A 23,447-nucleotide genomic window follows, 5' to 3' on the forward strand; every position below is an offset into this window, starting at 1 on the left:
GAAATCAGACGACTATCAAGGCATTATGGAGCTAAACGTACTGCCCAGTGTCAGAAAGCTGTGTCTGAGTCACTGGTCATGGGTCCTCCTGCAGGATAATACCCTAAAACATACCTCCCAAAAGCACCCAAAAATGAAAGAGAAGAAAACGTTGGACCGTTCTAAGTAGCCTTTTATGAGTCCATCTAACATCTGTGGAAAGAGCTGAAACTCCCATTTGGGAAAAGGCGCCCATCAAACCTAAGAGATCTGGAGCAGTTTGCTCAAGAAGAGTGGGGCAAAAGTCAGAAAGTGTAGACATGTTATTCCGAGCTATAGAAAAAACTTGATTGCAGTTATTGTCTCCAAAGGCTGTGCTACTAAATATTAGGTTTAGTACCAATATTTTTGTCCCTGCCATTCTCATTTGTCTTACTGTTTATCATCAATCAATTATAACGTTTCTGTTCTATTACATTTGAAATAAGGAATGTGGATACCAAATACGTTTGTGATTTTTTTTTTTTTTACTCAGTTCAGAGAAAATTGTGCGTTTTCCTTAAAAACTGCAAGGGTACCAATACTTTCCATGATGTCTGTACCTAGGTAAGTAGCATGCACGTGTGTGAAGCACTACAGTATAGCAAATGCTGTCACCTAGTGCAAAACTGTTGTCATATAGTGCTCCTAAACCTACCTACCCACCTTTCAACAAAGAATACCAAGAGAACAAAGTCAACTTGATAATAGACGTAAAATGGAAACTTTTTTTAAAAATTGTTTATTATTGGAATCATGAAACATTTTTGGGTTTCATGTCCCTTAAAGGGACAGTCAACACCCGACACAACCTAATCCGATACCTTAGATCCACAAAAGAAGATGCGCCTGCACCGCATCCCATGTTAATTACCTCTAACGTTATATGTGTAATCGTCCAAAGCACTTACGATTTTCTCCTTTAGATATGGCCGCCAAACTCCCCCCACCATTACGTAGTAAGTTTCATTTTAAAGGCATCCGCCAATCAGAATCCAATCCTCGGTTGGATTCTTTACACGCGTTCACGGTGATTTACAGCTGCACTTTCTATTTCTGCTTGCGAGCGGACATAAATTATAATGCGCATGCGCATAAAAAAAAAAGGCATCACCGTGAACGAGCATGGAATTCAATAGAGAAGGGGACGGAGGGGGAGGTGTTTTGCTGCCATATCTACAGGATAAAACTATGTGCTTTGGAGGATTACGCATATAACGTTAGTGGTATTGAACATGGGATGCGGTGCAGGCGCATCTTTTTTTGTGAATCTAAGGTATGGGATTAAGTTGTATCGCGTGTTGACTGTCCCTTTAAATTTGATCCAAGTAGGTATGAAATATATATATATATATATATATATATATATATATGTGTGTGTGTGTGTGTGTATGTGCAAGTGCAAACAGGTCAGTAGTGGAATGCAGTGAAAGCTAGATTTCAATATGGTGACACCCATGACTACAATGCTTATAAAATGTATTTAGTGTTTAAAGTGCCATAAAACATTTTGAGATATGTGCATATTATAAAAGGGTCAACTAAGGTAAAACAGTATGTGAAGGGGGGCGGAGCCGGTCGTAGCCAAGATGGCAACTTAAACCTGAAGCTCCGGGCCTCCGGCAAGGGGATATACATCCTGACAAATTGGAAAACTGGGGCAATACCTGCTTGCAATATAGCAGATTAGGACAGCCATGAGACCCGAAAACCGTAGATGGTAAAATCTATCCTAACAACATTTGCTAACTCCCACTGCAGCCGAGTTTACTTAGACCGCAGCACACGTGGAGGAGGCCCTCACCGGATCTTGTTAAACACAGCGCAATCCTCAAACCGCTGCAGGTCAGACTGAGTGTCTACACAGACCACCACTCACTCCTACCTCTCAGAGTACTCACTGCGGCCACAGACCTTCGCTGGCAATGGGCTAAAACAGCGAATCTGTGCCCAGACGGAGGCGGATCAGACAGGGAATTTGTATGCCGCAACGACAGCTGCCGGCGTCAACTGGAGTCCTCCATCCTTCAAAATTCTTTAAAGGGACACTGTACCCAAATTTTTTCTTTCGTGATTCAGATAGAGCATGGCATTTTAAGCAACTTTCTAATTTACTCCTATTATCACATTTTCTTCATTCTCTTGGTATCTTTATTTGAAATGCAAGAAAGTAAGTTTAGATGCCGGCCCATTTTTGGTGATCAGCCTGGGTTGTTCTTGCTGATTGGTGGATAAACTTCATCTACCAATAAAAAAATGCTGTCCAGAGTTCTGAATAAAAAAAAAGCTTAAAGGGACAGTAAACCTTAAAAATAATGTTATATAATTCTGCACATAGTGCAGAATTATATAACATTATTTAAGTGCTATAGTTCTAATAGCCTTTTTTCTCTTTAAATATGTAAAAATGACGGTGCTTTTACAGACCCGCTCTCTGCTGAGCGGGTCTGTAATATTTAGTCAGCGCATCGGGCCAGCTGTATAGTCACAGGCCGGCCTGACCGCGCCATAAGACTAAGTGCAGCTCGCTCCTGTGACAGGAGCGAGCATCACTTAGTGCTATGGCGCGGTCGGGCCGGGCTGTGACTATACAGCTGGCCTGATGCGCTGACTAAATATTACAGACCCGCTCAGCAGAGAGCAGAGAGCGGGTCTGTAAAAGCACCGTAATTTTTACATATTTAAAGAGAAAAAAGGCTATTAGAACTATAGCACTTAAATAATGTTATTATTCTGCACTATGTGCAGAATTATATAACATTATTTTTAAGGTTTACTGTCCCTTTAAATGTCGTCTTTTTAAAATAAAGATAGCAAGAGAACAAAGAAAAATTGATAATATGAATAAATTAGAAAGTGGCTTAAAATTGCATGGTCTATCTAAATCATGAAAGAAAAAATTTGGGTTCAGTGTCCCTTTAAGTGTTCTCCACCACACACCTGCGGCTCACTTAGCACAGACCCTGCTCTTAGCCTCAGGCATATTAAAACAGCAAACCCTTACATGAACCTAGAAGAGACGGGAATAAACAAAATAACAATAATATATAATGGCTGCAATTTGCAGCTCACTCTTTTCACTGGCGAGACACTATAAAAGAACACTCGGCCTTAATATAATATTAAAGTGCACTGACGTTACTACACAGGTATTATACCCCATCGCAATGGCTACTAGAAAAAATGTCAAACTGGCTAAATCCATTAAATTGATGGTACCTAAAGGAAACTCTGTGAGTTCTTATTTTAAAACAATGGATCATCAACAAGGCCCATCTAGCCTTACTACAGATGAAGTTAGTGTTTCCAATCTGGTTGTGGAAAATGTGGAACCCAGCTCCCCTGGATTAACACAGATCTCAACACACATTCTTTCTTCCCTGGCTTCTACTAAAGATATAGCAGATACCATCAGGAGCTTTTTAAGAGAAGAATTGGCAGTGTTAAAACAGGATGTTCACACACTGGGTTTCAGGGTGGAAGCATTAGAAGATCAGTGTCAGTATATACCAGGTAATAAATATAATTTATTTATATTATTCTTTAAAATAACCTCCAATAAAAATGTATATATGAAACAATTGAAATGAATATTTATTCCTAAATTCTTGAGATTATAAATATATTTATATAGAAAAGAGACTAGATTATGAATCGACTATACACACATGCTGTTATAATATTCTTTACAAAGATCATAAAAACAATATATACCTTTTTAAAATTAACCTTACTCACAATGAATCGCATTAAAATACCGCAATAAAATACCAGAATATGTACCGCTAACTTCAGTGTTTAGATAAACAATATACCAAGATACTTCACACAAATCTTAATAATTAAGTTATTTTAGCCCACAAATGATTTTATATAGCTTCAATTAAAAATATCAGAAATTGTATATATTATTAATGCAAACAGCCAATTTTTATGCCAATATGTCTGACCTGAAATGACCTCTTATTTAGCTATAATAAGGCAAATTCTAATATATATATAGCAATAACTGTAATTTATATTTAAAATACAAAATTATTTCTAAACATTAATATGTAATACTAGTATACTTACTACAATCTAACTAAAGCTTTAGAATATCTTTGATTTAAAATATTAAATATACAGTTGCTTATACTTTATAATATCACCAGTTTGAGAATTCAGTCAATATCCAAATATGTCTATCGTCATATGTTTTAGGAGAATTATGCACATTTGTAAGAGATCTTGATAGTCTCTTATCCACAAAGAGTGTCCCAACGTATTTGTCTTACAGAAAACTGTGTTTGCACACTGGTCTCTCTATAAGCAAAAATGGCAGCAAGCAGGATTGCAATAGTCACCAAGAAAAAAATTTCAGCCAAGTTTTTCCGTTTGCAGGGAGTTTTTGTCTGAGCCAAAACTCCTCCAAATTTCTTAATCATTCAATAGATTTGGATACAAACTCTTCTGTGATTGGCTACTGGGAGATGCCATTTTTAACAGACAAATGCCTTTTGGTTGTAATACTGGATTTAGGCCGTCGGGGGCAGCAGACAAAGACAAAACAATTTCATTTTCAATACTGCTAACAGTCTGTCTAATCTTAAAATGTTTATTAAATACACTTTAGTTTCCAGCATTAATAACTTACATGTTTAATATAGATGAGGTTATTTTATACTATTTACCCTGAGTATTTCAAGATTAAACATAAATATACTCCACTTATAATATCTTAAAAATGCGTTTTAAATCTTTTCATAGAAAATATGATTTTTAAAGGATTATAATACCTTCATTGTGGACTCAATTACTTTCTCTGTTATCATCTTAATATCACATACAGACCTTGAGATCAGCAATCAGATGTAGTTTCACATAATTCTATCTATATTGGAGTACTATCCCATATTAATATAAATATTGCATATCTGTATATCTCTTGCTGAGTGTCTAGAAACATATGATATTATTTACAGCACCAATTATATATGTACTTATTAGATGCCTGAAATATATAAGAATATGTTAGCAATTTTGAAACAAGTTGGACATTTTAAATTGACTGTATAGCTACTTATTAAATTTAGCAAATATTTATCTAATACTGTCAGGCTTTTCATCTCAGATCCACAATTATATACATGTTTATACAATACTGAGGTATATATTTATCTAAGAACTATGTAGATAATTTATCAAAAGTACATAGGTTACAATATTTTGAAATCTTGATTCTTAGCCCTTCAATTTATATGTTAGCTGTAACATGAGCCCAGATGCCTATGTGTATCTGAGGTTCAGGGGCAATTTACACCTCAGTGTAAACAGTTATTTCCCTCTGTAAAAATAGGTGGTTCTTTGCATACACTTAAGCCTCAAAGGACCCATCTCAGACGACATGTCTGTTTATCCACAGGGGTTCCTGTGATCTAAGTAATTAATTTCTTAGGCTAAATTAATTTAGAGATTTCAATCTGGGAAGGCTATACAACAATAATTCATTAGAAATTACCTCTCTTCTGAGACTGATCAAAGGCTCTTGAGATGTGACCTTATCTCTTATAGTTTGGGACCAATGTTTGTTCTTTTTAGAAGTCCTGTCTATTTATTTTGTTCTACAAGTCTGTAGTTGAGAATAAAAGGGAGGGGTTGATATTCCCCATTCCAGTGTGTGTTAACAATGCAGCTAAATCAATTCATAGTAGATATTAGCTAGATGAGATATTGAATTATGTGATATCCATTGCCACTCAGCCATACCCTGACATCAGGGAGAACTGGTTTCTGAAGAAATATCTTCCACGCATCATAGAACAGCAGTCTGATATAATCTCCTTGTTGCAAGACAAAATGGAGGATATAGAAAACAAGCTGCAGGAAAATTATCAGAATAAGAGGAGCCCACGAATAATTTCTCCGTAAAGAACTCCCAGTCTACCTACCTGCTCTGTTTGTGCTTTTACTGGGTACACCTACAGCAAGCAATATAGCTTAGGACTGTGCTCTCTGAGCACTACGACCTAAACCTCCAGAGAGTGCACCACCCAGTGACATTATAAAATTCAAACATTTTATAGTGAAGGAAGAATTGATGACGGCTTCTAGAAAGAATTAGCCTGTTAGATTTAGTGACTCTATACTACAGTTCTACGCAGACTTATCTCAATGCACACTCCAAAAGAGAAAAGAGCTGTCTCCTTTGACAACGATGCTAAGAAATAAAAGAATGCCATGTAGATGGGGATTCCCCTTCTACTTTGCAGTTATCCACAAAAACAGACACCATCTGTGTCGACGCCTTAGAAATCAACACCTTCTGCAAATCTTTGGGTCTGGAAGCACCAAACCAACCTTCAACATTGAACACCACTCCACATGCAGCCAAATTCCCCCCTGAAAAGTCAAAATGGAGCTGGGAGACAATCCCTCCAAAAAAGAAGGGGAAATCGTTACCATCAACTACTGCTGACAAGGACATACAAAGTTCCCCCAGCATTAACCCATCCTCAGCCGCATCCAGCTCGACTAGCCCAAAACAGGACAGTAAACGGTATATCGCTTCCCTTTTACTTTTTCAACTTATACAATACCTTTCGACCATACTTAACAATTGGGAAAAACGACAGACTGCCTGTCACATACTTATGCTACCCTCCTGACTCACAATTTAAGGTTTCTTACTGTTAAAGTGAATGTCAATTTTGATGAATTAGTGCTGGTTTTTAATAATCCTATTAAAAACAAGGGCACTTTAATTCATCAAAATTGCCATTTCACTTGTTTTCTTCAAGAACGCACCTTTTATTCCTGGCAGCCACTCTAGCAATTTCCCCCGGCCTTCGAAAGCCTCTGCAGACGTCAGAAATGATGAATCCTGCTTCCTTCAATCACGGCTTCCCACCCAGGGTTATCTTGGCCTGATGCAATGCTGTGATTCAAGGAATCAGGATTCATCATTTTGGACCCGCTAAGACGACTTGCGGAGGAAGTGCCGGAGCGGCTGCCAGGATTAAAAGGTACGTTTTTGAAGAAAACGAGTGAAATGTCAATTTTGATGAATTAAAGTGCCCTTGTTTTTAATAGGATTATTAAAAAACAGGCACTAATTCATCAAAATTGACATTCACTTTAAATCAGAAATTTTAAATATTAAGATAGCGGTATGTTATAATCCGTTACTTTATATATTTTTCTCATGGCACCGTACTTTACAAGCCTGAAAACCAATGGTTAAAATGGACATAAGTTCCACCTCAAACCCTCATTCCCCCCCCCCCCATGCTGTGATAGTACCCTTGAATATGCTTTCATATGTTAAATATACTATAATAATATGTTCTTGGTGCAGATGTACCTACAGGGATTCTAGAAATAGCATAACGTCTGCAATGTTTAAAAGGTTTAAACTTTTTATGTTTGTTCATGTATTTTATTTTTTTTAAATATTCACATCTCCTGCTTATTGGTTAGATTCACCGACATCATGCATACATGTTAAAAGTTTTAATTCCCCACAAAAAAGAATGACAGCTCTAGTTGACGTAAACAATAAAAATGCTGATATACTCCTCCAAGAAACCCATTTCAGGCCAAATGTGGAACCCAGATACTTTAGCCCTTTATACCCCACATTATCACAGTACATACAATTCAAGACAAATGGAGTGAGTATTTTAAAAAAAGAAGGATCCCTTTTCAGGAACAGAGGGTTGATCGGGATAAAGAAGGCAGGTATTTAGCGTTACAAAGTATACTTTATGGCAGCTTGGTAACAATTATCAATATTTACGCACCAACGCAAACGCAGGCAAAATACTTTAAAACACTACATAACAAACTAGTTGATTTTACTAAAGGTATCATTATTATTGGTGGAGACTTTAATCTCCCCTTTAACCCCCCAATGGATTCATTCACTTCAACCTCCCACATTCCACAAAAAACCTCAAATACATTTAGCAATTTTTTTCAGATCTCCTCCAACATTACGAGATTATTCCTTTTTCTCTAACCCAAACAAAACATATTCACGCCTAGACTACTTTTTCACAGATCAGACTGGTTTACAATATGTTACACACTCCAACATTAGTCATAATGCATGGTCAGACCACTCAGCAGTAACCCTAACCCTGTCTGTCTTGACCTACTAAACCAAACTCGCCCTTCCTCTGGCGTCTAAATGATTTATTACTGTCAAATCCAAATACAGTGAAAGCCATATCAGAATCATAGTCAGAATTGTTGACCCTAAACAATACACATGATCTGAACCCATATACTGTCTGGGAAACTCATAAAAGTTATGTAAGAGGCCACTTTATTAATTCAAAATCACAATTACTCAAACAAGAAAAGATAAATACAATCAATTATCTGCTTTACTATCCAAGCTAGAACACCAACATAAACTTCACCCTACAGATGAACAAATTCTTCTCCAACTTACAAACACTAATGCTTCTCTACAAGGCTTACTCCACCAACAAGCACAACAACATAATCTACACCTAAACAGAAAATTCTTCATGGAAAGCAATAAAGCTGGTAAGCTCCTGGCGCAAGCTCTTAGAAAGAAAAACTTTCCACATTAATACAAAAACTAAACCACCCAAATGGTAGCATCACTAATGAAATTGTACAAACCTTCACTGACTATTATAAGACACTATACAACCTACCCAACAGACATGCTGACCCAAATTTCACCGACCAATGTCAAAAATATATACAGGGGGACGGGCTACCATTCTTAGCCCAAGAAATGACAGACCAGTTAGATCAACCTATAACTAGGGAAGAGCTGTTAGAAGTAATTTAAGTATCTGAAAACAAGAAAGAGACCAGGTTCCGTCGGCTTCTCAGCAAAAAGCAAAATACTTTAAAACATTTGGAAATATCCTATGCCCTCATCTATTATCCATCTTTGGCCATATAGACAATGGCAAAACTATTCCTCCAGCTATGCTGGAAGCCAGAATCACAGTCCTTCCCAAACTTGGGAAATCACCAGATAACCCGGCCACTTTTTGCCCAATTTCGCTATTAAATTTGGATATTAAAATATATGCCAAACTTCTAGCCACTAGAGTCAATAAGTTCTTGCCACAACTTATCCATCTAAACCAAGTTGGTTTTGTACCCAGGAGAGAAGCCTGTGACAACACCAACAAAATCATACAACTCATAGAATATGCAAAACAAGAGAATATAAAGGCAGTATTCATGGCCATGAACGCAGAAAAGGCCTTTGATAGGCTAGACTGGTGTTTCTTGTGTTCCACATTATCCCATTTCGGTTCAGACAATTATTTATCAATTTTATTTTTGTGTTGTACACAAACCCTACTGTGACCATTACATTTAACAATACAATATGCTCAATCTTTTCAATAAGAAATGGTACATGACAAGGCTGCCCCTTGTCCTCATTGCTTTTGATTCTGGCAATGGAAGTCTTAGCCTCTCACATAAGAAACAATATACTCATTAAAGGCATTTCAATCGGGAACATTTCTTTCCACTACTAGTGACACAAAATAATGCATTAACAATTCTTTTAAACAGTGCTAAACAAGTTATCCTCAGGCACTGGAAAACGACAACACTCTCATTACAAGAATGGCAACAACAGGTCCGCTCCACATTCTCCCTGGAAAAACTCCTTAATTAAATAGCAGGCCACCTAGACATGTATTTAGGAATAGCAGAATTGCTTCACATTCAGACATAAAGTATTCATGACCTCACAATCCACCTATATCTTTCCTCATTTTAAGTCTAATAGCCCGAGGTTATGCTGATATTACTGAATAGTATATATTACATACAATAGTTGATATAGTAAACCAATGTATGGAGGAGATGTTTACGTTCAATTATAAGTTATTATTTAAATATCTCACAATGTTATGTATTTGTGATTTTCAGTTTTTTTCTTCAAATGGTTTTTGTTTTTTCTCTTTGTTGAAAAGTTCCACATGTACTAATGATTAATGTAAGCATGATACACTGCAACTTTGGCGACAATAAAAATATTTGGCAAAACAATATATAACCTGCAATACTTTTATCAATATTCCACTATGTCCGCCAAACTTGTCCGCTTCTATGTTATGGACATTGTAATTCAATCATCATCTTGAATGACACTGCTTTGTATAAAAAAATAAAATCTATGAAAAAAAAAAATAATAAAAAAAAACAGTATGTGAAATAAAAAGTGTAAAAAAAAAAGTTTAAAGGGACACTGAACCCAACTTTTTTCTATCATGATTCAGATAGAGCATGCAATTTTAAGCAACTTTCTAATTTACTCCTATATTCAAATTATTTTCATTCTCTTGGTATCTTTATTTGAAATGCAAGAATGTAAGTTTAGATGCCGGCCCATTTATGGTGAACACACTGTGTTGTTCTTGCTGATTGGTGAATAAATTCACCTACCGATAAACAAGTGCTTTCCATGGTACTGAACCAAAAAAATAGCTTAGATGTCTTTTTCAAATAAAGAAAGCAAGAGAATGAAGAAAAATTGATAATATGAGTAAATTAGAAAGTTGTTTAAAATTGCATGCTCTATCTGAATCACAAAAGAAAAAAATTGGGTTCAGTGTCCCTTTAAGTATTTTAATAAAATTTCCAAAAAATTGCAAAATTACTTACACTTTAGTGTTGCAAAGTGTAGCCTGCTCCACCCCCCTTTATCAGTGTCCTAGTCCAAACCTTGTCCTATCAAATAACAAATGTGAGGATAATTACTTATGCAAGCAAGGGGGGTTGAGGAGGGACAGCAGGTACTGCTATTGTTTGTTGCCAAGAGTGGTTGCTCGTTTCCATGGGGATAATGTCACATGCTTTGTGGAAGCTTCAGCATTATACTGTGCACTGCTTTAGTCAGGTGCCATGTGACACTGCCCCCTACCGTGCACGAGTACATTCTGCAGAAGCTATCACCTGGATAGCATCTTCCGTATTTGGAAATGCCCAGGTGGGAGCTTGCTGCAAACAAAACTATGCCTGAATTGAAGGGGTTAATGGGGGTTAAAACAGAAAGCATTATATGTTTAGAAACTTAGGTTAGTTAATACTGTAAATGTCCCTTTAATGTCCTTCCGACTGTATTTGCACGTGACACATGGGTGTTCAGGTATAGTCTGTTTATAGATATGCATTTTCTTATTTGTGTTGTCTTCTGCTTCAGGAGACAAAGCTTTGGACGGTTACAGCAAGAAGAAATATGTCTGCAAGCTGCTATTTATCTTCCTGCTTGGCCATGATATTGACTTTGGTCATATGGAGGCGGTGAATCTGCTGAGCTCCAACAAGTACACAGAGAAGCAAATTGTGAGTCGCCACTGATTCTCCTCAGTTAAAGGGACATGATACTCATATGCTAAATCACTTGAAACTGATGCTGTATAACTGTAAAAAGCTGACAGGAAAATATCACCTGAGCATCTCTATGTAAAAAAGGAAGATATTTTACCTCACAATCTCCTCAGCTCAGCAGAGTAAGTTCTGTGTAAAAAGTTATACTCAGCTGCTCCCAGCTGCAGGTAAAAAAATGAAGAAATGAACAGCAGCCAATCGGCATCAACAGTGCCGAGGTCATGAACTCTTTTACTGTGATCTCATGAGATTTCATAGTAAGCTTCCTTTACCTGATTGGTGAAATAATATGAGAGTTCACGAGGCTCATCCTTTCAGCTGTCCCAGGACAGACACAGTAAAATGCTGCTTAGAAATCCTTTACAATGGGAGGTGGCTACTGAGGAACTTTTGAGGTAAAATATCTTTCTTTTTTACATAGAGATGTTCAGGTGATATTTTCTAGTCGGCTTTTTACAGCTATACTGCATCACTTTCAAGTGTTTAAACATTTGGCTATTATGGCCCTTTAAAGATCACTTTGTTTACTTCATTTTTTTCCTCTGTTTCTTTAGATGATCTACTGACCACCAGAGTTAAAGGGACACTAAACCCAATTTTATTTTTCATGATTCAGGTAGGGCATGCAATTTTAATCAACGTTCTAATTTACTTCTGCTATCAAATGTTCTTTGTTATCTTGCTATCTTTATTTGAAAAAGCAGGATTCTAAGCTTAGGAGCCAGCCCATTTAGACACCAGTCAGCAAGCGCTACCAAGGTGCTGAACCAAAAATGGGCCGGCTAATAAGATTCCTGCTTTTCAAATAAAGATAGTAAGAGAACAAAGAAAAAATAATAGGAGTAAATTAGAAAGTTATTGCTGCTCTATCTGAATCATTAAAGGCAAAATGTGGGTTTAGTGTCCCTTTGTTTATTTGAGGTCTGTTGTTATCCATATAATGCATTAGAAATAACTGTGTTTCTTCCGTTTTTAATGGCTGTTTTTTGTCTACTAACAACAATTTATAAGTGATGCAGAAATGAATAATATTAATAACCACTTTGTGCCTTTCCCCGTTTTCTTCTCTTTTCTTTCTTTGCATATTCAGTGGCGTTTTGTGAAGCAGCTCTATAGAAGTCACAGCTTTTAAATATCTTTCTTATGTTGCTTTACTGTTAAATAGACATCAAGCCCCAAATGTTCATTTTTCACATCGATCACTGGTTTTCAAATCTTTTTCAGGCCTCCCAAACAGGCCAGGTTTTCAGGATTACCTTGGATGTTCACTAATCAGCTGATTATTTTACCTGTGCTCCGGTTCAGATATCATCAAAATCTGGCCTGTTAGGGAGGAAACCAGTGCGATACAGCATACAATTTTCCCCATTTACTTCTATTACCAAGTGTGTTTTATTCTCTTGATATCCTTTGTTAAAGAAGCAACAATGGGAGCTAGATAAACACATCAGGTGAGCCAATGACACGTGGGGTGTCTATGTGCAGCCACCAATTAGCAGCTAGCCCCAGTAGTGCATTGCTGCTTCTAATCATACCTTGGTATGCTTTTCAACAAAGGATATCAAGAGAACAAAGTATTTTAGATAGGTATGTTGTTTAAAATTGTGTGTTCTATGTGAATATTGTTTAAAGATCTGCTGTCTTCATGCTCTTGCAGGGTTATCTCTTTATTTCTGTTCTGGTGAACTCAAACAGTGAACTAATTCGGCTAATTAACAACGCCATCAAGAATGACCTATCCAGCCGCAATCCTACGTTTATGAACCTGGCCCTTCACTGCATTGCTAATGTGGGCAGCAGAGAGATGGCAGAGGCTTTTGCTGGAGAGATCCCAAGAGTTCTGGTTGCCGGGTAAGATTTAAGGAGGTTTACCATAGCTACCGTTTACATTCCTCTGCTAGTGTGCTCACTGCTGATGACATTCCAGTTTTATTGCTCCTTTTCCTTTGTGCACAGCTAATCCAATTAGTGGTAGAGACTTGTGACACTGCATTCTTAAGCACGGTGTTCTTCTGGTATGGCACATGTCGTATAAAAGTTTGTTACTTGAAAGTATATGTATATAATACAGTAACTGGTACACCTATTCTTTTTTAGACACTGTTAAAGTGAAACTGTTTCCATGAAAAAAAAAAATATATTCAAATCATTTAAAGGAGATTCCTATCCATATTTGTGTGTGTGTGTGTGTGTGTGTGTGTGTGTGTGTGTATATATATATATATATGTGTGTGTGTGTGTATATATATATATATATATATGTGTGCGTGTATATATATATATATATATATATATACACATGCATAATGTGATTTATCTTATCTTGTTTGCTTTGACCAATTAAGCACTGAAATAGATAAGTTCTCTAAGATTGTCAAGGTTGCAAATTCCATATAATGTTCTCCAGCCTCTCTGCAGCTGTGGACAAAAATACAGTTTTCAGGTGTAAAATGCAGAAATATCAGGGGAATTAATAAATAAATAAAATGTGCATTGCAAGGTCCCCACCCACTATCCATAGTTAAACCTCTTATGGGGAATTATATTTTAAGTTTAATGTCCCATTAAGCTTAACCCACTAGTGTTCCAATGGAATGTTCCTATTAAAATTTATTTGTAAGCAGCAAATTCTTTTCAATATTAATAAGAAGTGAGTAGAAGCTGGTTCCTAGGATTTGCAAATTAGATGTAATGGCCACACCGTCATTGGGACAAGTTACATATTATCGTTTAATAGAATAGTTCTGGTACTTTTGATGTGTATCTTGGGACAAAAAAGGCCACTAATGTAAAACCTTCCTACCCACCTTATAATCATAACTGTCACCAGCTGATGATGGATGGAATTTATGGGAATTTAAGTGACTGCTTCTTTGGTGTAGCTCTCAATTTGTGTCTGAATAGGACCATAAAAACCTTGAGATTTTAGAATAAAAGGTTTAGTTTAGTTAAACAACTTTGCAATATACTTGTTTATATTGCCCCCTTTCCCATTTTTTTTTTTTTTTTAAATTGTAGCTTTTCTAATTCTCAGATCTGGAAAAAGCTCACTGCAGACTTTTGAAGGCTAACAGCGCTACATATCGTTCCATAATTGGCTTTAGCAAGTAACTGCAACACAAAGCACTTTATACTAACAATATGACTATCTGTCTGCAGAGTCAAACCTGGATTAGCTCCTCCAAATAAAGCAAGTGGTGTTTGTCTCTTGAAAAGCAAATGTAGCAAACAATAAATCTAATTTTGTTTTAAAAATGTGTACTTGAAATGTTATTCCTATAGCAAAGAAACAGATTGATCTTATGCATTCACCCTAGACATCTACAAAACACGGAAGGGGACTGCACTCTCAGACTGGACTGGGTACACATCCCATGACCATGCAACATGCTCAGCCCTGGGTGCTCAATAGCACTCACAGGAAGCTGTGCTGTCCCCAGAGTCCCAGGCAGTTAACCCCAGACCAGTCTGGGTGCAAGGCCCATAGGGAAACTACAAAATAAATAAATACAACACACAGAGAAAGTCCAGCACTCACTTGTCCAGTCCAGTTGGAGAGTGCAGTCCCCTTCTGTGTTTTGTATATGTCTAGGGTGATTACATAAGCCTGTGCACCCTTCACTTGTTCCCAGTTTGTTGGATTGAGAGCTTGCATTTGTATGGCTGTATTAGGGACCCAGGTTTTGGGAGAGACCTTGACGTGGTACCTGGGCTTGTCCCATTTAGCCAGTGGGACTCTGGGGACAGCACAGCTTCCTGTGAGTGCCAGTGGCACCCAGGGCTGAGCATGTTGCAGGGTCATGGGATGTGTAGTCCCCTTCCTTGTGTGTGTGTATATGTATATATATATATTTATAGTAGTGAAGATTGGATTAGCCGTTTTAGTCCAGTAGATGAGATGCTCAAATAACAAAGTATTGCAGTATGCAGTGATACCTTTTCTCCAACATTGGTGTGTCTGGTCCACGGCGTCATCCTTACTTGTGGGATATTCTCTTCCCCAACAGGAAATGGCAAAGAGTCCCAGCAAAGCTGGTCACATGATCCCTCCTAGGCTCCGCCCACCCCAGTCATTCTCTTTGCCGTTGCACAGGCAACATCTCCACGGAGATGGTTAAGAGTTTTTTTGGTGTTTAAATGTAGTTTTTATTCTTCTATCAAGTGTTTGTTATTTTAAAATAGTGCTGGTATGTACTATTTACTCTGAAACAGAAAAAGGATGAAGATTTCTGTTTGTAAGAGGAAGATGATTTTAGCAGAAGTTACTAAAATCGATTGCTGTTTCCACACAGGACTGTTGAGATTAAGTAACTTCAGTTGGGGGAAACAGTTAGCAGACTTTTCTGCTTAAGGTATGACTAGCCATATTTCTAACAAGACCATGTAATGCTGGAAGGCTGTCATTTCCCCTCACGGGGACCGGTAAGCCATTTTCTTAGTTAAACATAAAAGAATAAAGGGCTTCAAAAGGGCTTAAAAAACTGGTAGACATTTTTTCTGGGCTAAAACGATTGTTTTACTAGGCATATTATGCAGATTCTAACTATTAATGGTTATTATAATCTTGGGGATTGTTTAGAAAAACGGCAGGCACTGTGTTGGACACCTTTTTCAGATGGGGGCCTTTTCTAGTTATAGACAGAGCCTCATTTTCGCGCCACTAATGCGCAGTTGTTTTTGGAGAGCAAGGCATGCAGATGCATGTGTGAGGAGCTAAGAATCACTGAAAAAGCTTATAGAAGGCATCATTTGGTATCGTATTCCCCTCTGGGCTTGGTTGGGTCTCAGCAAAGCATATAGCTGGGACTGTATAGGGGTTAAATGTAAAAACGGCTCCGGTTCCGTTATTTTAAGGGTTAAAGCTCTGAAATTTGGTGTGCAATACTTTTAATGCTTTAAGACACTGTGGTGAAATTTTTTGAACAATTCCTTCATATTTTTTCACATATTCAGTAATAAAGTGTTTTCAGTTTGAAATTTAAAGTGACAGTAACGGTTTTATTTTAAAACGTTTTTTGTGCTTTGTTGACAAGTTTAAGCCTGTTTAACATGTCTGTACCATCAGATAAGCTATGTTCTATATGTATGAAAGCCAATGTGTCTCCCCATTTAAATTTATGTGATAATTGTGCCATAGTGTCCAAACAAAGTAAGGACAGTAATGCCACAGATAATGATATTGCCCAAGATGATTCCTCAAATGAGGGGAGTAAACATGATACTACATCATCCCCTTCTGTGTCTACACCAGTTTTGCCCACACAGGAGGCCCCTAGTACATCTAGTGCGCCAATACTTATTACCATGCAACAATTAACGGCTGTAATGGATAATTCTATAGCAAATATTTTATCCAAAATGCCTACTTATCAGAGAAAGCGCGATTGCTCTGTTTTAAACACTGAAGAGCAAGAGGACGCTGATGATAATTGTTCTGTCATACCCTCACACCAATCTGAAGGGGCCATGAGGGAGGTTTTGTCTGAGGGAGAAATTTCAGATTCAGGAAAGATTTCTCATCAAGCTGAACCTGATGTTGTGACATTTAAATTTAAATTAGAACATCTCCGCGCACTGCTTAAGGAGGTATTATCTACTCTGGATGATTGTGACAATTTGGTCATTCCAGAGAAGTTATGTAAGATGGACAAGTTCCTAGAGGTTCCGGTGCCCCCCGACGCTTTTCCTATACCCAAGCGGGTGGCGGACATAGTAAATAAAGAGTGGGAAAGGCCCGGCATACCTTTTGTGTCCCCCCCCTATATTTAAGAAATTATTTCCTATAGTCGACCCCAGAAAGGACTTATGGCAGACAGTCCCCAAGGTCGAGGGGGCGGTTTCTACTCTAAACAAACGCACTACTATTCCTATCGAAGATAGTTGTGCTTTCAAAGATCCTATGGATAAAAAATTAGAGGGTTTGCTTAAAAAGATTTTTGTTCAGCAAGGTTACCTTCTACAACCAATTTCATGCATTGTTCCTGTCACTACGGCAGCGTGTTTCTGGTTCGAGGAACTAGAAAAGTCGCTCAATAAAGAATCTTCGTATGAGGAGGTTATGGACAGAGTTCAAGCACTTAAATTGGCTAACTCTTTTATTTTAGATGCCGCTTTGCAATTAGCTAGATTAGCTGCGAAAAATTCAGGGTTTGCTATCGTGGCGCGCAGAGCGCTTTGGCTAAAGTCTTGGTCAGCGGATGTGTCTTCCAAGACAAAATTGCTTAACATTCCTTTCAAGGGTAAAACATTATTTGGACCTGATTTGAAAGAGATTATTTCAGACATCACTGGGGGAAAGGGCCACGCCCTCCCACAGGATAGGTCTTTTAAAGCTAAAAATAAGCCTAATTTTCGTCCCTTTCACAGAAACGGACCAGCCTCTAATTCTACATCCTCTAAGCAAGAGGGTAATACTTCACAACCCAAACCAGCCTGGAGACCAATGCAAGGCTGGAACAAGGGTAAACAGGCCAAGAAGCCTACCACTGCTACCAAAACAGCATGAAGGGATGGCCCCCGATCCGGGACCGGATCTGGTGGGGGGCAGACTTTCTCTCTTTGCTCAGGCTTGGGCAAGAGATGTTCAGGATCCTTGGGAGCTAGAAATCTCTCTCAAGGTTATCTCCTGGAATTCAAGGAACTACCCCCAAGGGGAAGGTTCCACAGGTCTCAATTATCTTCAAACCAAATAAAAAGACAGGCATTCTTACATTGTGTAGAAGACCTGTTAAAGATGGGAGTGATTCATCCAGTTCCAATAAGAGAACAAGGGATGGGTTTTTATTCCAACCTGTTCATAGTTCCCAAAAAAGAGGGAACATTCAAACCAATTTTGGATCTCAAGATCCTAAACAAATTTCTCAAGTTTCCATCGTTCAAAATGGAAACTATTCGAACGATCCTACCTACTATCCAGGAAAATCAATTTATGACTACCGTGGCTTTAAAGGATGCGTACCTACATATTCCTATCCACAAGGAACATCATCAGTTCCTAAGGTTCGCTTTTCTGGACAAGCATTACCAGTTTGTGGCACTTCCATTCGGATTAGCCACTGCTCCAAGGATTTTCACAAAGGTACTTGGGTCCCTTCTAGCGGTTCTAAGACCAAGGGGCATTGCAGTAGTACCTTACTTGGACGACATCCTGATTCAAGTGTCGTCTCTGTCAAAAGCAAAGGCTCATACGGACATCGTCCTAGCCTTTCTCAGATCTCACGGATGGAAGGTGAACAAAGAAAAAAGTTCTCTGTCCCCGTCAACAAGAGTTCCCTTCTTGGGAACAATAATAGATTCCTTAGAAATGAGGATTTTTCTGACAGAGGTCAGAAAATCAAAACTTCTAAGCTCTTGTCAAGTACTTCATTCTGTTCTTCGTCCTTCCATAGCGCAGTGCATGGAAGTAATAGGATTGATGGTTGCAGCAATGGACATAGTTCCCTTTGCACGAATTCATCTAAGACCATTACAACTGTGCATGCTCAGACAGTGTAATGGGGATTATACAGACTTGTCTCCGACGATTCAAGTAGATCAAAAGACCAGAGATTCACTCCGTTGGTGGCTGACCCTGGACAATCTGTCACAGGGAATGAGCTTCCGCAGACCAGAGTGGGTCATTGTCACGACCGACGCCAGCCTGGTGGGCTGGGGCGCTGTCTGGGAACCCCTGAAAGCTCAGGGTCTATGGTCTCGGGAAGAATCTCTTCTCCCGATAAACATTCTGGAACTGAGAGCGATATTCAATGCTCTCAAAGCTTGGCCTCAACTAGCAAAGGCCAAATTCATAAGGTTTCAATCAGACAACATGACGACTGTTGCATATATCAATCATCAGGGGGGAACAAGGAGTTCCCTGGCGATGGAAGAAGTGACCAAAATAATTCAATGGGCGGAGGATCACTCCTGCCACTTGTCTGCAATCCACATCCCAGGAGTGGAAAATTGGGAAGCGGATTTTCTGAGTCGTCAGACATTCCATCCGGGGGAGTGGGAACTCCATCCGGAAATCTTTGCCCAAATAACTCAATTATGGGGCATTCCAGACATGGATCTGATGGTGTCTCATCAGAACTTCAAGGTTCCTTGCTACGGGTCCAGATCCAGGGATCCCAAGGCGACTCTAGTAGATGCACTAGTAGCACCTTGGACCTTCAACCTAGCTTATGTATTCCCACCGTTTCCTCTCATTCCCAGGCTGGTAGCCAGGATCAATCAGGAGAGGGCTTCGGTGATCTTGATAGCTCCTGCGTGGCCACGCAGGACTTGGTATGCAGACCTGGTGAATATGTCATCGGCTCCACCATGGAAGCTACGTTTGAGACAGGACCTTCTTGTTCAAAGTCCATTCGAACATCCGAATCTGGTTTCCCTCCAGCTGACGGCTTGGAGATTGAACGCTTGATTTTATCAAAGCGTGGGTTTTCAGATTCTGTAATAGATACTCTGATTCAGGCTAGAAAGCCTGTAACTAGAAAAATTTACCATAAAATATGGAAAAAATATATCTGTTGGTGTGAATCCAAAGGATTGCCATGGAACAAGATAAAGATTCCTAAGATTCTATCCTTTCTACAAGAAGGTTTGGAGAAAGGATTATCTGCAAGTTCTCTTAAGGGACAGATTTCTGCTTTATCTGTCTTACTACACAAACGACTGGCAGCTATGCCAGATATTCAAGCATTTGTTCAGGCTCTGGTTAGGATCAATCCTGTTTATAGACCTTTGACTCCTCCCTGGAGTTTAAATCTAGTTCTTTCAGTTCTTCAAGGGGTTCCGTTTGAACCTTTACATTCCGTAGATATTAAGTTATTATCTTGGAAAGTTTTGTTTTTGGTTGCAATTTCTTCTGCTAGAAGAGTTTCAGAGTTATCTGCTCTGCAGTGTTCTCCGCCCTATCTGGTGTTCCATGCAGATAAGGTGGTTTTGCGTACTAAGCCTGGTTTTCTTCCGAAAGTTGTTTCCAACAAAAATATTAACCAGGAGATAGTTGTACCTTCTTTGTGTCCGAATCCAGTTTCAAAGAAGGAACGTTTGTTACACAATTTGGACTTAGTCCGTGCTCTAAAATTCTATTTAGAGGCTACTAAAGATTTCAGACAAACATCTTCCTTGTTTGTTGTTTATTCTGGTAAAAGGAGAGGTCAAAAAGCGACTTCTACCTCTTTCCTTTTGGCTTAAAAGCATTATCCGATTGGCTTATGAGACTGCCGGACGGCAGCCTCCTGAAAGAATCACAGCTCACTCCACTAGGGCTGTGGCTTCCACATGGGCCTTCAAGAACGAGGCTTCTGTTGACCAGATATGTAAGGCAGCGACTTGGTCTTCACTGCACACTTTTGCCAAATTTTACAAATTTGATACTTTTGCTTCTTCGGAGGCTATTTTTGGGAGAAAGGTTTTGCAAGCCGTGGTGCCTTCCGTTTAGGTGACCTGATTTGCTCCCTCCCTTCATCCGTGTCCTAAAGCTTTGGTATTGGTTCCCACAAGTAAGGATGACGCCGTGGACCGGACACACCAATGTTGGAGAAAACAGAATTTATGCTTACCTGATAAATTACTTTCTCCAAAGGTGTGTCCGGTCCACGGCCCGCCCTGGTTTTTTAATCAGGTCTGATGAATTATTTTCTCTAACTACAGTCACCACGGTATCATATGGTTTCTCCTATATATATTTCCTCCTGTCCGTCGGTCGAATGACTGGGGTGGGCGGAGCCTAGGAGGGATCATGTGACCAGCTTTGCTGGGACTCTTTGCCATTTCCTGTTGTGGAAGAGAATATCCCACAAGTAAGGATGACGCCGTGGACCGGACACACCGTTGGAGAAAGTAATTTATCAGGTAAGCATAAATTCTGTTTTTTTTATTGGACTAACATAATATTTCAAAGACAAGCTTTCAACAGTTTTCCTCCCTTCCTCAGGTCAGGTCAATATTGCTTTAGACCTGAGGAAGGAAGGAAAACTCTCGAAAGCTTGTCTTTGAAATATTATGTTAGTCCAATAAAAAAAGGTATCACTGCATACTGCAATACTTTGTTATTTGAGCATCTTATATATTTATACATATATATATCAGATTTTTTTTCTAATTTACAAGGTTTTTATTGTCCCTTTTAATGTCTTTTTACGTCAGAGGATTATTCAGTTCACCCACTGCCTCTCCTGTATATCCTTCCTGTCTTAAGCCTCTTCTGCTTATTCTCTTGTAAATTCAGGGTATATTACTAAGTTATTTTAAAGTGCTGATGTGCATCTGTTTGATGTCGGTCAGGGACACAATGGACAGTGTTAAACAGAGTGCCGCCCTCTGCCTGCTGCGTCTGTACCGCACCTCTCCGGACCTCATGCTTACTACTGAGTGGACATCTCGAGTGGTGCACCTTCTTAATGACCAACACCTGGTAAGCTCAAGGATAAGAGGATTTGAATACGATCTTGCGCTAAACAGTCGGTCACTGTAGAAGAACCATATTTTATATTGCTATGTGTAACCACTGCCCTCTGAAGAATGTGTGAAAATCCTTTCTGGACGTCTGAAGTAGACTCGCACATTAAAGGGACAGTCAACTCCAAAAATTGTATTGTTTAAAAAGATAGATAATCCCTTTATTACCCATCCCCCAGTTTTGCATAAACAACACTATTGTATTAATTTAATTTTTACCTCTGTAATTACCTTGTAGCTTAGCCTCTGTAGATTGCTCCTTATTTCATGGCTATTTATTTATTATCTATTGACTTGCATTTTAGCCAATCAGTGCAGTGTCAGTCACAACTTCACAGACATGAGCACAATGTTATCTATATCATATCACATGAACTAGCAGTCTCCTGTTGTGAAAAGCTAATAAAAAAAAAAAGCATGTGATAAGAGGCTGTCTGTAGTGGCTTAGAAACGGGCAGAAATTTAGAAGTTTAAATGTTATAAAGTATATTAATATAACAATGTTGGTTGTTCAAAGCTCGGGAATGGATAGTAAAGGAGTTCTATCTTTTTAAACAATAACAATTTTGGGGCTGAATGTCCCGTTAAGTTTAAAGTGATGGAAAATCCTGGCATTTTTAAAATGCTAAGATTTACCAGTGCTATAAACAAAGGGGACTTTCAGTCATGAAGTATAAAAACATAATTCTGAAAATACCTTTATTTGCAGCAAGTTTATGCCGAGCTTAGCACCTCCGGCCTCCCACTGCAAAACACTATTTTTTTTTCAATGAGATGATGTTGCCAGCTCTTAGCCAATAGCCATGTGGGCCAATCAGCATTATGCTGTACGGCTCGCATGCTATTGGCTAAGAGGATGCTATTGACAAAAAGGAGTTGTGCCATGGGTGACCAGTGGCTCTCTTCAAATAAAGGGACTTTCAATACCCCCGTTTATTCTGCCCGAGTTCAGTTTTTACCTGTTTGAAATATATTAGGATCTTGACCTATAGAACATCATTTTAACATCTCCATGTTTTCTCCGTAGGGTGTGGTCACAGCTGCAAGCAGTCTTATCACTACATTGGCACAGAAGAACCCAGAAGAGTTTAAAACATCTGTATCATTGGCTGTGTCCAGACTGAGCAGGGTAATTCTACAACTAACCTACTGTATTCTCCTAAGCCTTCTGTAACAGAACAGGCAAATTAACCCTTTATATGATAGGCATTATTTTGGGCATCTATTTTGTTTGACAGCTGCTCTCAACCACACTTTGTTGTGTACATTTTATTGATGTTCCTGCATAAACTATCAACTCTAGTATAAGACAGCTTTTGCATTTACTTAAAGGGATATGAAACCCCAAATGTTTCTTTCATGATCCAGATAGAGTATATGATTTTAAACCACTTTCTAATTTACTTCTATTATCAATTTCTTTGTTCCTTTGGTATCTTTTATTGAAAAGCAGGGATGTAAGCTTAGGAGCCTGCCCATTTCTGGAGCACTATAAGGCAGCAGTTTTGCAAGAATGTTATTCATTTGCTAGAGCACTAGAGGGCAGCACTATTTCCTGTCATGTAGCGCTCCAGATGCCTACCTAGGTATCTCTTGAACACAGA

General features: G+C 38.6%; 1 protein-coding gene across 2 annotated transcripts in view; it reads left to right on the forward strand.

Moving 5' to 3' along the window:
* LOC128665902 (AP-2 complex subunit alpha-2) overlaps positions 1 to 23,447 on the forward strand; it is a 442,402-nt gene that overhangs the window by 142,003 nt on the left and 276,952 nt on the right. For both annotated transcript variants that reach the window (XM_053720151.1, XM_053720152.1), the window contains exons 3-6: positions 11,210 to 11,352; positions 13,055 to 13,248; positions 21,670 to 21,799; positions 22,871 to 22,972. In XM_053720151.1, coding sequence (XP_053576126.1) covers positions 11,210 to 11,352; positions 13,055 to 13,248; positions 21,670 to 21,799; positions 22,871 to 22,972 — 569 coding nt within the window. The remainder of the gene's footprint in view (positions 1 to 11,209; positions 11,353 to 13,054; positions 13,249 to 21,669; positions 21,800 to 22,870; positions 22,973 to 23,447) is intronic.

This window comes from Bombina bombina, chromosome 7, assembly GCF_027579735.1.
Source record: "Bombina bombina isolate aBomBom1 chromosome 7, aBomBom1.pri, whole genome shotgun sequence".
Taxonomy (NCBI): domain Eukaryota; kingdom Metazoa; phylum Chordata; class Amphibia; order Anura; family Bombinatoridae; genus Bombina; species Bombina bombina.